Source organism: Scleropages formosus, chromosome 12, assembly GCF_900964775.1.
Source record: "Scleropages formosus chromosome 12, fSclFor1.1, whole genome shotgun sequence".
NCBI lineage: Eukaryota > Metazoa > Chordata > Actinopteri > Osteoglossiformes > Osteoglossidae > Scleropages > Scleropages formosus.
The window spans coordinates 27,210,169-27,224,840 of NC_041817.1; the positions used below are offsets into that span (position 1 = coordinate 27,210,169).

At 48.0% G+C, this 14,672-nt stretch overlaps 1 protein-coding gene across 2 annotated transcripts in view; it reads right to left on the bottom strand.

The window, feature by feature from the left end:
• Nucleotides 1–684: 684 nt before the first annotated feature.
• Nucleotides 685–14,672, bottom strand: part of sh3bp4a (SH3-domain binding protein 4a) — a 33,331-nt gene continuing 19,343 nt past the window's right edge. Inside the window, exons 4-5 of one of the 2 annotated variants that reach the window (XM_018745951.2) lie at nucleotides 1,418–1,606; nucleotides 685–1,302 (exon numbers count right to left, since the gene is read on the bottom strand). In XM_018745951.2, the coding sequence (XP_018601467.1) occupies nucleotides 1,078–1,302; nucleotides 1,418–1,606 (414 nt within the window). In that variant the 3' untranslated portion in view covers nucleotides 685–1,077. Of the gene's footprint in view, nucleotides 1,303–1,417; nucleotides 1,607–2,315; nucleotides 2,982–14,672 lie in introns of those variants that run through there. The other variant, XM_018745960.2, reaches the window with a different exon arrangement.

Here is a 14,672-nt window from a genome sequence, read left to right on the forward strand (position 1 = left end):
TGAAGTGATTTAACACAATTTAAAAAATAAAAAAATTAGCAAACTATATTGAAGTTTTATGAATGTTTATGTTTTGTTTTCCTTCCTTCCACCCAACTGAAGAAGCATGATGTCTCTGAGTGCTTGAAACCAGCCACCTGTTGGGACTGAACCCACCCACAGAGGATCTCAAATCATGGCCCCTGCTGCCCCGAAGGAGTTACGACCCCCCCATCACTACACCACAGATCCCAGTCAGTGCCCAATCTATTGTGACTTGGAACACACCACAATATCGAGAGCGTTTGACCGATGTAATGCGATGCGCCACTACGGGTTGCGTGAATAACAACACCTTCCCTATGGCTCGGTCTGCGCTCCTTCATCTGAATACAGAATAAACGGCATGGAACTTGTGCTCCCGCGCTTGACAACGGCCCTTAAATTCCATTCCATATTCTTTTATTATATTCCATATTCATTCCTGTCTGCAATTTCCTATCCCTCATTAATTGATGTGTTTCATTAAGACCCATTCACTTTAATAGCATAAAAGCACCATTGAAACCTTTTTCCAGGGCAGTAAAAGTGGTGCGATCGATGTGCTCAGGGACACACAAATCAGTCATTCAAACCGGCAGCTGGAAGCCGGCCAGACACGTTGAACCGACCCATTTCCTGTAAAGCATGTTTGAGTGCAGCGTGTTGGCAACAGGATTTTTAATGCTTACAAATATACACATATCTTTACCTCCTAAGACACGCGACAGGACTACATGAAGTGTTCTGTTGAATTCTAAGTTTTTTTGCAATTACCATTCAGTCAGTGATATCAGTGTTATAAAGTGTCAAAACGCTTCTACAAAATTGCTGCTGTGCCATTTTAAGAGTAAAAAAATATATATTGTGAAGAACGGCAAGAAAAATATCCTTTAGATACAACAATACTGTGATGACATGCGTGATTTGGCTGCAATGGAAACACAAGTACCTGTGACCACAGGCAAGTCCACTGGCAGCTTGGGATGGATTTGGGGTGAAAAACAAGTGAAGGAAGGGAGGCTAAAATGGCATAATCACCCGCAAGGGGGTGGGGCTTCAGATGGCAAAGTCATTGTGGGGGGCAGGGCTAAAGGCGGAGCTCCGCAGCGTGTCCAGACAGTTGACTAGGATAAGCGTGCCCGTCAGGTGCTTCCAGCGCTTGGTGATGGGGTTCTTCATCTTGTCCAGCCCCAGGTGCAGCTCCTGGATCACGTCCCTGTAGCTGTCCCCGATCTGGGCCGCCCACGTCAGCAAGAAGTCGTAGGCCGGCTTCCACATGGCCTGAGAGCACCGAAAGGACGGCAAGAGACAGGAACGCAGGGGAAGGAACGATTAGAGTAAGTGCGAAACGGTGAGAAAACACTCCATCTGAGTGTGCTGCAGGTGAGGTCCCCACCTCGCTGTCCAACACTCCGTTCTTGTCGCGGTGCGGCGCTTCGTACGCGTCCATCTGCTGCCGGGAAACGCGGGCCAACTTCTCAGCCAGCTCCCTCCAGCGGCCAGCCAGCTCCACAGCTGTGGTCAGCAGGGCGAAGTCCATCACAAGCCGAGCCACGAGACCCTGGCAGTCCATCTTCAGCAGCGCCTGGAGGCGGAAAGCAGGGGAGGGATGCCATGAGCTCACATCTTATCTTCTTCACTTCCTAGGCTTCCTCCACCCTTTCCTGGGAAGTGAGGGGACTTCGCCGAGACTCCACACGGTCTCCTTACTCACCAGGAAAAGGTGGAGGAGACCCAGGAGGTGTAAAAGACAAGAAGCGACATGTCCAGACTTTCAAAAATGTGCACAGCTGTCATCTGGACGTCACAGAGCACAAGATGCAGTTCTTTGGATGTACAATTGAAAAAAACGTAGAGCCTCACACCACAAGAACACACTCTTGGCACCCGGGGTAAAACTATCACGGTGAAAACAAAGGCCGCTTATTTCATTCTAACGTTATTCTTATTATTAATATTTTTATTATTCCACAGATAGATAGACAGAATTTTCTGGAGGGAAATTCAGTTTATTATTGTTAGAAATAAAATCACTTTAAACATCAAGTATGTTTTTATAAATAACACTTATTTCCTTTCACCCATTAATGAGCCATTAAGAGAAATATTATTAAATATTACAGTACCATGCTGGAAAGTGGTGCAGTGTTTGACACTTATCAAATCTGCATTTATAATAAAATATTTTTCTGCTATTATTAAAAGTTCTGGGCAAGTAAATTTGTTGAACTATTGAAATAAACAGATTTTTTTTTTTTCTTTTTTTGGAAAAAACTAAAGCTGTTTAAAAAGCAATATTTTGGTGCACTGGATTCTCTGGATTCACTGGATTGTCTGGTCATTACAATATACGGTCACCAGAGGTCTGCTCATGCGCAGATGGGCCGCAATGCAAATACTGTCAACCGTGCAGGTCGTTTCAGTCGCTGAGGTACGAGGAGCCCCTGTGCTGGCATCCCGGCAGCCGGGGGACTGATAACCTTCGGAGGAGTAAGAGATCCGGCTCAGAGGGCTCCCGAGTGCCTCAGCCGTGCCGCACCAGGCTGTGCCTGCGGTCGAGGTGAAACCCCTGACCCGCTTGTCTCTCCAGCCAGAGTGCGGAATGTGGGGAATGTCAGCGAGGCCCAGCAGGGAGGAACAAAGAGTCAAATCCAAAACGGTCCTGCAGTTCAGCCTCCTGAACCAGACCTTTGTAGAGGGAGGGGAGGGGTGTGGTGCAGTGTGGTGCGGTGCGGGGCGGTGCGGTCATTCCAATGTATCAAGTATGTGATTTTTTTAAAAATAATTTTGATACGACATTAATCTTTTAAAAGAAAAATGAAGTATTTCAACAAAATTTAAGCCTCACCTGTATATATAGATTACGGTGGTTCAGCAATGAAAGGAGTAAATGAACATGGGGGGGGGTGGTCCAGATTTGTTGAACTGTGCGTCATTTTCCTGTCTGCCGAATACATGGACTGCAGTTTGGTGACAAAACACAGGTCAATGTGACCAAATGCTGAAATAAACGATTTTTTTTAGAAAATGATTAGTGTTCCGGGGTGCGGTAGCGCTGTGGGTTGGACCGCAGTCCTGCTCTCCGGTGGGTCTGGGGTTCGAGTCCTGCTTGGGGTGCCTTGTGATGGACTGGCGTCCCGTCCTGGGTATGTCCCTTACGCCCTGTGTTGCCGGGTAGGCTCCGGTTCCCCGTGACCCCGTATGGGACAAGCGGTTCTGATAATGTGTGTGTGTGTGTGTGTGATTAGTGTTCCGCTTTGCCATTTGTTGAATTACTTTTAATTAGTTATGTGAAGAGCACCGGGTCACGGCACTACTCAGTTCCACATACATAGAGCAAGGGCACAAGGTCAACTATAATAATAATAATAATAATAATAATAATAATAATAATAATAATTTACATGAGCAGGGGCAGCTGGCAGTGTAGTGGTTAAAGCTACTGCCTTTGGACCCAAATGCTGTAGGCTTGAGTCCCACCTCCAGCAGCAGTACCTATGAGCAAGGTATGTACCCTAAACTGCTCCAGTAAAAATTACCCAGCTGTGTGTGTGTGTAAATGGGTAAATAATTGTAGGTAGACTAACATTATAAGTCACTTGTGGAGAAAAGCCTCAGCTAAAGGAGTAAATGTAATGTAATATTTCACCACTATGATCATGTACACACACACACACACACACAGTCTGAGGTAGAACGCTTGTCCTGAGGAGAGCCGGAGCCTCACCCAGCAGCGCAGGGCACAGGGGGAGGGGACACACCCAGGATGGGATGCCAGTCCATCACAAGGCACCCCAAGCGGGATGCGAACCCCAGACCCACCAGAGAGCAGGACCCGGCCAAACCCACCGCACCACCAACCCCGTCCTTACGATCATGTAGTGCTGTCTAATAAGCACCAGAAGGGTATCCAGAGTTCCTCTGCAGAAAATTAAAGCCTTTGCTCATCCACATATTCACAGAGGGTTAGGGGTTCGTCTCCTTGTCAAGTAAGAGTGTCCAGCCTCCATTCCAAGACATTACCAAAACAGGATTTGGGTTTTAGTTTTTCAGTTTTTTCTTTTATTTTTTGAAAATTCTAGAAAATATTCAGAAAAAATATTTTGATGCATTAGACCATCAGGTCGTTCCAATGTGCTGTCACATACGGTCTGCTCACACAATAATTAAAATTGGAATATTACTATTATACATCATCATTATGGAAAAATTCGGGACAAACTAAAAGTGATTTCCAGTTGTGTTCCATCTCAGTCGTGTCTTTGCTGTTGATGCTCATCGCTGTGCCCGGAGGCTGGGCGCCTGCAGCTCGCTGATGGTACCGGTGACCTTTGGAGCAGAGCACCGAAAAAAAGCCACTTCCCCCAATTTTGGAGCAGTTCATCTGCTAATCCAGGGAGCTTCAGTTTAATCTCTGGCTCATCTGCTCTTTATCTCGCTGCAGCAGCAGGACTCCGTGGCGAACGGCGCGGCTCTCAGCTCATTATGGTGAATGAGGAGAGTCCTGCCGGTTTGAGGGGGGAGCCGCGAGAAGACAGACACCATGAGCCCCTTCACCGTGACAGAACTGTGCTGCATATAATTAAAGCATCTCCTATGTGACACTTTCCTCCAAGCCGACATACAGCGTGACGTTTGTACGCTGACACACTTCCACTCATTTACCCATTTACACAGCAGGGTGAGAGTCGTTGCTCTCTATTTCACGCTTTTTAATCAAGCAGAGCTCGACAATGGACTCTTTAATTGGCCCTACCTTGCTACTCGGGGTTCCAGAATGACATCTGCAGGTTCTTGGTCTTGACCCCAATGTGGTAGAATGAGCTCCCTCTGTTTCTCAGAGCTGCTGCATCCCTTTCGACATTGAAGAAGGGTCTCGAACCCATCTCTTTAAGAGCCACTTCTCTCCTCATCTGAGTCACAGCATCACAGCACTTGTCACAACCACCTCTGTATTTCCTGTCAATTCCGTATGCAGCTGCTGGTGTAAATGTGCGGAAAATGGCGGTACTGGAAACGCCGGCTGCAACTTTCGTCCGCAACTTTCGTCCGCAGTTCATCCCCTTTTGTTTACTCTGACTTGCACATCGCTTTGGAGAAAAGCGTCTGCCACATGAATGAATGTAAATGGTGCGATGTATTTGCGTGTTTCATATTCATGCTTTCATTTCCTGGCGACCCCATGCAGTGTAGGGACTGGACCTTCTGCAGCCCTACGGCGCTTAATCCACTATGGCAGCGATTTGCTTCTTCGACATTTTACACAGCCTCTCTGCCAATGTACAGATTTATGCAGTACAATTACCGAGCCCCTCTGGACGAGAGACTCCAGCATATATATAAATAATAATTTTGTGCCGCCGCACTACGGCTTCGGAATAAATCTGCCTTCTGGTACGAATCTAAATACGATCTTTGTTTCAAGCTTGTTTGGGACTGTTGGAGAACGTGTACGAAGGGCACGCTGTCATTAGGGAATCCATCATTTTTAACCCGCTGTCATATCGCAGTATCACCAGCGATCATAATCTCTCCTTCTGGGGGCCACGGGGGTGAGAGCGCTGGAGGAGGGGGGGGGGGGGGGGCGCCCCCATTTCTGTCTCTGATCATCAACCAAGACAGTGGTTCAAAGGGCGTTCCATTAGCGCCTGGTGCCTCACCCGCTGGCTGATCTGGCGTGCAGCAAGGGTCCCGTCACCCTCCATCTGGCCCCGATGCAGCCGAGCTCCTAAAACGGTGCAGACGCAGTAACCATCCCTGTCCGGGTGCCACCTGAATGAGAGAACCGGGACCTGCAGCCGACCAGGAGCAAACGCAGCAGCAGGAGGAAACGCCAAAGTGCAAAAGAGAGTAATGACACATAATTGTTATAATGGCTTCCCACCAGTGCGCCGGGTGCGAGTCGCTCTCCAAAAATACAGCCTTATTATATGTTAGAATGTGCTCTGCTGGCGCCGCGAAACAAACAACACAAGAACGGTCTCCAAATAACTCAGGAAGGAGGGGCGGCTCACCAGCGCCACCAACAGGCTTATTTGCGACAGGCAAGGAGGTGTGAGTGGAACTTCTTCAGGGCCTCAGAGCTTTGTCTTTAGCGCAGCATCATTCTGGGAAGCAGCACAGTCGGTATCTGCCGTGGCGCCAGAGCCGCAGCAGCACCAGGTGGGGAAGTGGGAGCAAACCCATGGCTGGGTAGAGGGCAACGGGTCATCGGTGGACGGAGGCATCGCCTAAGCAACGGCGACGACAGCAACGATAATCACGAGTGAGCTCTGCAGTCGTAATTCCCTGAGGGGAAGGGGGTCTCGGCTCCCTGTCAGACTCCTCATCGTCAGGGTGAGAACTCAGCATCTCGGTCCACCTGCAGGTCAAACCAGTTCCACATGGTCTAGCTGAGGTGCCCTATATACCCTAGAGCAGAAGACAACCCAGAGCATCCAGGGCTTTGTCACTGCATCATGATAGATAGATAGATAGATAGATAGACTGGCTTTTCACTGAATTTGTGAGTTGGTGTTAAAAATTAGACAATATTCATATCTTAATATTCATATCAAATGCAGACCCATTAAGTCAAGTGTACTTTCATGTATAGACCATAAAATTAATGCCCATATTTTATCATCAATAATATTGCTTTTCACATCAGTGCTGTTTACCCTGCATTGTGTGTGTGTGTGTGTGTGTGTGTGGCCAGTGACTCAGGCCCAGTAATTTGGTTCCGGCACTTTCTCTGTGAACCGGAACAAAGCTTCGCCGACCTCGTTGAGCGGAATGAGTGTCCTAATGAGCTCCAAGTGCTGAGTTAGCCTTCCCGCTAAGGCTGCTGGGAGCGACCACAAGCTGAGCCGCGTCGCTGACCATCTGGGTGGACCGAGTCGCCTGCTGGGAGCAAACGGGCGCAGGGACGTGCGAGTCACCCAGAGCTGGCAAAGTCAACAAGACACAGAAATATGCGGACGCACCAAAATGTGTGTACACACACACACACACACACACACACACACACACACAGATCCAGGAACCTTCTATTCAGTAACACACTTTTCACCCCAACTGGGTCCTCACCAATTCCACACCTTTGTATCGCTACTTAAAAATGAGCTATAATTTCCCTCAGGTCCACGGTCTACTTCTACTGAGGTTCTTCCCTCAAAATGAGCCACTCGACACTGATTATTTATGGTTAATCTACTCGGCGCGGCGACTGTACAAACACACCTCCACTTTATGGGATTTTAAACATTTCAGAGAAATCTGTTCGTTTGTTTCAGATAAGATGTCGTGCGTGTCGTTATCTCCGGAGCATCGATCACGTCTGGGCCATCGTGCCGCAGCTCCGCACACGTGGCTCGCGGGGTGAACGGTGCTCGGAAAGCGCGGTACTGTGGAGCGGTTCGTCGCAGGGCTTCTTGGACACCCCCTCTGCACCATCGTAGAGGAACTCGAGGAGACCGGCAGGCGCCTGGTGAAGACGGCCGAAAGACCACCTGCACCGGTGCACGACCGGCAAGAGCGGAGCTCTGTCCCACCACGGGCTGATCTCCTCACGCCTCGTTACCCTTCTGGATTTTACACTGAAATATTACTAACAACAGCGGGGGTGCGGTGGCGCAGTGGGTTGGGCCACAGTCCTGCTCTCCGGTGGGTCTTGGGTTCGAGTCCCGCTTGGGGTGCCTTGCGACGGACTGGCGTCCCGTCCTGGGTGTGTCCCCTCCCCCTCCGGCCTTACGCCCTGTGTTGCCGGGTAGGCTCCGGTTCCCCGCGACCCTGTATTGGGACAAGCGGTTCTCAAAATGTGTGTATTACTAACAACATTACTCAATATTACTGTGCTGGGATGGCGTGGTGCTCAAAGCCCTGCCGTTGGATCCGAACATCGGCGGTTCAGATCTCCCCTACTGTTACAGTACTTAAGTCAATTACTCCAGTAAAATTACCCAACTGTAGCAACGAGAAAATAGCTGTAGGTACATGAACACAGTAAGTCACTTTGGGAAAAAAGTGTCAAGAAAACGAGCAAATAAAACAGTTTGTACTACAAGCTACGTTTCGGTTTTCCAAATGTATTTTGCCGGAGACTCAGATACCAGGGCAACTATGGGAGAAAATGAGGATTAAATGGACATTTGGAGTAAGTATGAAATTAACTAAATTAAATAAAAGGGTAGAGACATGTTGTTCTTTATTGTGAGTTTTGGTTTGTTGCCACCGGTGGTGTTACTAAAGCCTGGACCCATGACCCTTTCTTTACTGCGCTTGTATCCAGGAGCTGAAGGGCCATCCAGGGATGATCGGGTTTTCGAAGGCAGAATTTTGAGGTTTAATTCCATGTCGTCAGAGCGACGCGTCCGCTCACCTTACAGTCGGAGAAAAACAGCATTTCTCATCTGAATTTGCCAATAACTGTCCTTTGCCGGTTTTTCCAGCACTCGGATTGGCTCTGCGGGGTCAAGTGGGATGTTGTGTAACTGATAGCACGCCGCACATACACGGATTCGCTCATTTACACAGCAGGGTTATGTTAACAGTATCATTTTGGGATGAGCACCTCGGTCAAGGGTGCTACCGCAGAAGGTGGGATTGGACCCCAGCTCTTGTGACCGGAAAGTGACGGCTCGGACCACCACGCCGCCCGCCGCCCCCTGTGAGGGCAGATAGAGGGCTGCAGATCCGAGAACCCCACGGGGGAGGGGATGCATTCTCTGAGGTCAGCTAGGGCCAAAATTTGGGCCAAAACAAACTTGGATAACGAACGAACACATGACACGACGCGCCGAGGTCTGCCGCGTCCTCCTCACACACACTCGAGCACGAGACGACGACGCACAATTCCCCCACGGTGTGTGACTCAACCAAACCGCTAGGCATTAATTACAGAAAATGGATGATTCATCAAAGCCTTCCCATAATTAAAATACGAAACGACGATGTCACACGTCGAAAACGACAGCGGAGCCCCTCCCCCGTCAGCCTGCGCTCCGTCAGGCCCCACGCTGCTTATTGCTTTGCCGCTTCTTATAGCTGCTGGATGTTTTTAATGTTCCTTCTGTCCTGTTTTATGTTCCTCCGGGTCGCCCCTCACCCCACCCCACCCCCGCTGGACTCGGTACACGTTCCCTTCACCGAACGTCAACCCTCGTGCCCCTCGCAGCTTTGGAGACGTTCGCCGATAAAGCAGCCCGAGCAAACAACTCGCCAGCCTGTTAAAACCCGTCGAGGTGTTTTTGGCTCTGCAAACAAGTGAGGATTTTCTGCAGGTTGTGGAGCTCTAGGATGAGCCCACCTGTGACCTGGAACCGGGAGTGGAGAAAACACACGTTTGAGTCCAGGCATCACTGGTGGCTGATAGCAGGAAGGGGGAACGTGCCGTGGAAGTGAATGAGGGAGAAGATTCCCCAAGAGAACACCGTGCAGATCCCAGCACCTTCCCCCAGCCGGACCCCTGGGAGGGAACTGAACCGGTGATGTGCTGTATCTCAACAGGGGAAAATTTTTTTTGGAGGTAAACACGTGCCGGTTCTCATATCCATTAAAACTCAGGCTAGATTTATCAGAAACTTTTCTCCAAAGCGACTTCCAGTGAACACAGTAGTGTTATCAGCCCACACACCTTATTTACCAGGGTAACTTACACTGCTAGATACACTACTTACAATGGGTGACTCCCATCTACACACCACTGAAACACACCTTCTGTCACTCACTCACACACACACACACCATGGGTGACTTTTTAAGAGTCACCAATCCACCTGAACAGCATGTCTTTGGACTGTGGGAAGAAACCAGATCACCCAGAGGAAACCTGCGCAGACACAGAAGAACATCCAAACTCCACACAGACTGAGCGGGGATCAAACCCATGTTGTCTCGCACCACCCAGGAGCTATGAGACAGCGGCGCTACTCTCTGTACCCCCACGTTTAGTAACAATCCCCCCAAACTGCCATAAAAATGCACTAAAAATTGCTCACACAGGGTTTCTTTGATACAAGATTCCACATTTTGTCCAAGTTGTCAGTCTTTGGTCATCAGGTTCCTTGCTGCCGCTGTTTAAGGCGCATCGTTGACCCAAGTTTGAATCCCACATGCTACTGTAGAAGCCCTGAGTGATCATGGTACTTTGAATTTCTGCTGTAAAAAATTAACTTGCTGTACAAATCGGTAAATCTGTGGAAATAGCTTAAGCAGCAGGTAGCGTAGTTGGTAGAGCTGCTATGGATCCAAAGGTTGTGGGTTTGAATCCCACCTTCAGCAAGGTACTTCCCTTAAAAATTGCTCCAGCAGAATTACTCAGCTGTATGAATGGACAAGTAATTGAAAGTACCTCAACCCTGTAAGTTGCTTTGGAGTAAAACATCAGATAAATACATGAATGTTAGTATCAGAAGCCAGACCCTGTGGGGAACTCTGGTTACTGCTCATCCTTTCAGAGCACTTGGCCTGTTATCCAGAGCCAAAAACTCAACTTGTTCCAATCCACACACCACAGGGAGGTGCAACACACTGGAATTGCAGTTACATTCAGCTGACGCCAATCTGCAAAGCGCCTCGCGCCGATTTACCCATTTTTACAGCTGGGTCATTTCTACAGGAGTATTTCAGGGTGTGTACCTCGATCAAATGTACTACAGCAGGAGGTGAGATTCAAACCTGGGCCCCTGGAGTCCAAATGCAAGGGTTGCATCCACTCCGCTGAGTAAAACCACAGCTCTGATAGGAACCCTGAGCTAGTCCTGGACGTGGAAATGGGTGCAACTTGTTGATGGGGGAAGGTCATGTCAACTGAACTAGTTCGCATCTTCCTATAATCCTCACAGGGCCCAAGTGGACGCATTCAGGCTTTTCAGATTGGACCGAATTTAACTTCCCTGCTACAGTTGAGGAAGTTGCTGATTGGATCTCAGGAGGGATTACATACCAAGCCCACATCAGCAGTCGCCACGCGTCCATCGACCAAAAACATGGATCCGTCCGTCTGGAAGATCGACGGCATTTTCGTCACATCTGCAGCGGCAGCAACTTTGGACGAGCGAGACGTTTAATTGGAGAACCGGACTCCACCACTTTTTCCTTTTGATACATATTTATGATCAATTATTTCTCTTCCTACCACCAAAGAAAGGAAGCGCATGAATTTTAATGGCCGGGAACAAGAACTTCCCAGTTCCATTCAGACGGGGTCCTTTTATTTCCGTATCTCGCGTCTAAAAATAGCGCGACGGGCCCTTCGCGGGAAGGGTCAGCAAATAATGTCGGAGAAGAGACGCTTATAAAAACCATGCAGGAAATTTTTCACATCACCGTTTCCAGATACACTCAGGTTAGTGGAATTTTCCACTAGCGATCAAATCCCTTTTCAAGACGTCGGTCAGTGCTGTTCACGGTTTTTACTCAAAGCAGTTTTACTAAAGGCTACAACAATATTTACTGGATGTGGTCGGTAAATTCCCAGGGATGTACTCTCCCTTCTTCCCTTGCGTCTCCTGTTTTCCTATTGATTTGTAAAAGAAGTCGAGCAAAAAACTTTCACAACGAAAGGTCATGTGGAATTTATCGCATTACTCGAGGCTCCGGTCGGGCTGCCGTGGGTCGGTGCGCAGTTGGATCTAAGGCCGTACCGGAAACCAAGCAGAATTAAAAGATAAGATACAAGTCTGCTTCTCATCTTCCTCCCAGGTATAGGCGAGGTACACATTCCCACTGTTTTTACCGCACCTGACAACGAACCGAGTTCACTTTGCGCCGGGCCTGACGTCCACGTTGATGTTCCCTCCATTGTACCTTTATTCGGATCACTCTCTTTACCACCTGCTAAGAACCGGTATTAAACATCACGACGAGCGGTCGGTCCTTCCCCAGTCATAAAGAAATGGAAAGTCGCATAGCTCTCGAACGTCGGGCAGCTCGGGGTACAGGGTTTGCAGGGTTTACCGGATGTGCAGCCGAACGTTTCTGAAGTTCTCTGAAAACTTACCCTCAACCCAACTCGTTTGTGCACACTCCAAATACACAGACTCCTTTTATTATGAATGGTGGAAGCGCACATTTTCAGAACATAAAACATACTGTATTTCTAGCTTGTTCATTTATTCATTTTTTAAAATCACTGTCTCAAACGACATAGGAAACTGACCTGTATTCACCCTCCGATCTGACAGATGGCAGCAAATTGCATCAAACTGAACCACGAGTCAACTCACTTCCACGGTGTCTACAAGTCGGGTCTGGTGCTCCTCAGTGTCAGGGATCCAGGAAGAGGAACAGTGTGCATGTTCACGGGACGAATCAGTCAATAATTGGCATTAAAGAGGAGCGTAAATTAGTTTTGAGTTCAAAATAAAAAAAAAAAAAAAAAATATGAACAAGAAAGTCTTAACTGCGGCCGTATCACGGATTTTGTCAATGGGCGGAGCCTCGGTGGCACCCCCTCCCCCCCAGGCAACGCTCGAACATTCGACAGCGCGTCTTTGCCGATTAATTCACACTGCGAAACGCTGAAAGCAAGCGCAACTCAGGCCTGCCCGAGCAGGATGTTTCATAGCGAAGGCATCGAACGGAATTCGTTCTGGCTTTATCTTCGGCCACAAAACACATCAGAATCTTATTAGAGCTCCGGCAAAACATGCGTTTATGCCTAATGACATTTGTTCATTATTAAAAACAAAACCAGGTAAACAAGTCACCGTGTGTGTCCCGTGGAGATGGCGACAAATGGCCAAATAATAACCGGCGCAAAGGCAATGGAGGTGAAATCATGCATGTTTTGACTGAGAAGCTCATTGAGGGACACAATTTCAAATCCCATTTCCTTCCTCTTCCCATTTACCGGCGGGGCCGAATTGGGACGGTAATGAATATGTCAGAAACAATAACATATCAGAAGAGAGATAATAGGCTTCCCCTGAACTGTCATAAAATCTGGGCAAATCTACAAGGTGAGCTTTAGGAAGGTCGTTATAATTCATCATCGAGTCACAATAACATTAATTGGTGTTATTCTTAGTGCTCGTCTGCGCCGATGAAGCCAATAAGTAGCATTTCCTTCATACAAACAAGACTTCACCAGCAGGTGGCGTAACGGTTGAAGCTGCGGAAGAAAGACTCAGGTATGATTCTCTGCTGCCTCTGTACCACCCTTGATCAAGGCGCTTACCCTGATGTATAAATGGGTAAATCAGTGTAAGAAGCTTAGTGTCCGAACCTAACGTTGTATGTCACCTTAGAGAAAAGTGTCAGGAAAATAATAACCACAGTGATGACAACATAGTGGTTAGAGCTGTCAGTTCTTGGTTTCAATCCCACCTCCTGCTGTAGTACCTTTGATCAAGGTATTTACCCTGAACTGACTGAGTAAAAACTACCCAGCTAGTTTATTAATTAAAATCAGTAAAATGTTATGTGTTTTTGATGTTAATAATAATAATCTTCAGATGTTTATGACACCCTCTGACAGACATGACTGACAAATGCATTTCAAAGCTCCACAGTCGACACTACAGTCCAGGGGAACTGAGAACTCAATTTCACAGTTTTTTTCAAACCTTTTTTTCCCAGTTTTTTTCTTTGGCGTTATTTCCAGCCCCTGAACACTTCTATGTCTACAAAATGATTGCCATTGGTGTTTATGATGACAGATAAATTACAGCTTTCATTCTCCTGCCTCGAGGGTCCTGGCTACAGGGTAAAGTTCTCTAAAGGAACTGAAGGAGAAAAAGAAAGGGTGGGAGGAAAGACGAGAAAAGAACCCTGAAACAGGGAAGAGCCGAATACAGTCTCGAGCGCCTTTTATGACTCCACCAATATCATTAGTGTAAAAACAAGGGTGGCGAGCAACAAACAACGTTACAGAATGCTCATATTTCCAAAAACACATCTAGTTTATTTAGCAGACATTCTTCGGTTTGTACACTGAACTACTTACAATGGCTCACCATTTACACAGCAGGGTATTTTTTATTATATTTCAAAATCAATTCAGGGCAAAGATCTCGAACAAGGGCCCTACAGCAGGAGGTGGGATTCACACCCAGGTCCTTCAACTGGAAGGCAATGGCTCTAACCACTATGCCACCTGCTGCTCCTGTTCCTAGGAATAACGTTCGAAAGCAGCATGGTTTCGACATCCAGGTATCTCAACGTCCACTTATACGAAAACGAGAGGGCTGAGCTGGACTGGGTGAGTCAAGAGGAGCAACGACACGCATTTTCTTTTCCTAGAGCAGCAGCCCTGTTATTTTTGCTCGCGTTTCATAGACAGCCGGAGAAAAGGCACCACTTCACTTCCCGCAACACCTAGACCTGGTGACAAATACGTAGGAAGCCACCTGACAGGCAGCGCACCAGAGTGTGAAAGCCAAACCTCTGCAGCGACTCGCGGGCAGCGAGGGCTTCGTCACTGCGACTCTCAGATCTCCCTTCCTGAAGATTTACTCACGGTGCCGAGTAAATAAAAGGCAAAATTATCCAGAGGACTCGATTTATGCACGCCGCATGCAGCCCCCCTTACGAGAAGCAAATTACAAAGGAAGGGCTTCTGCCAAAAATGTGGTGCTGTGCTTGATGGCCCCCACAGCTCCGCTATGCCGACGCTCACGGGATTTATTTACTGCACTCCACCGCATTAGCCCGCTGGACCGTAGCTTTAA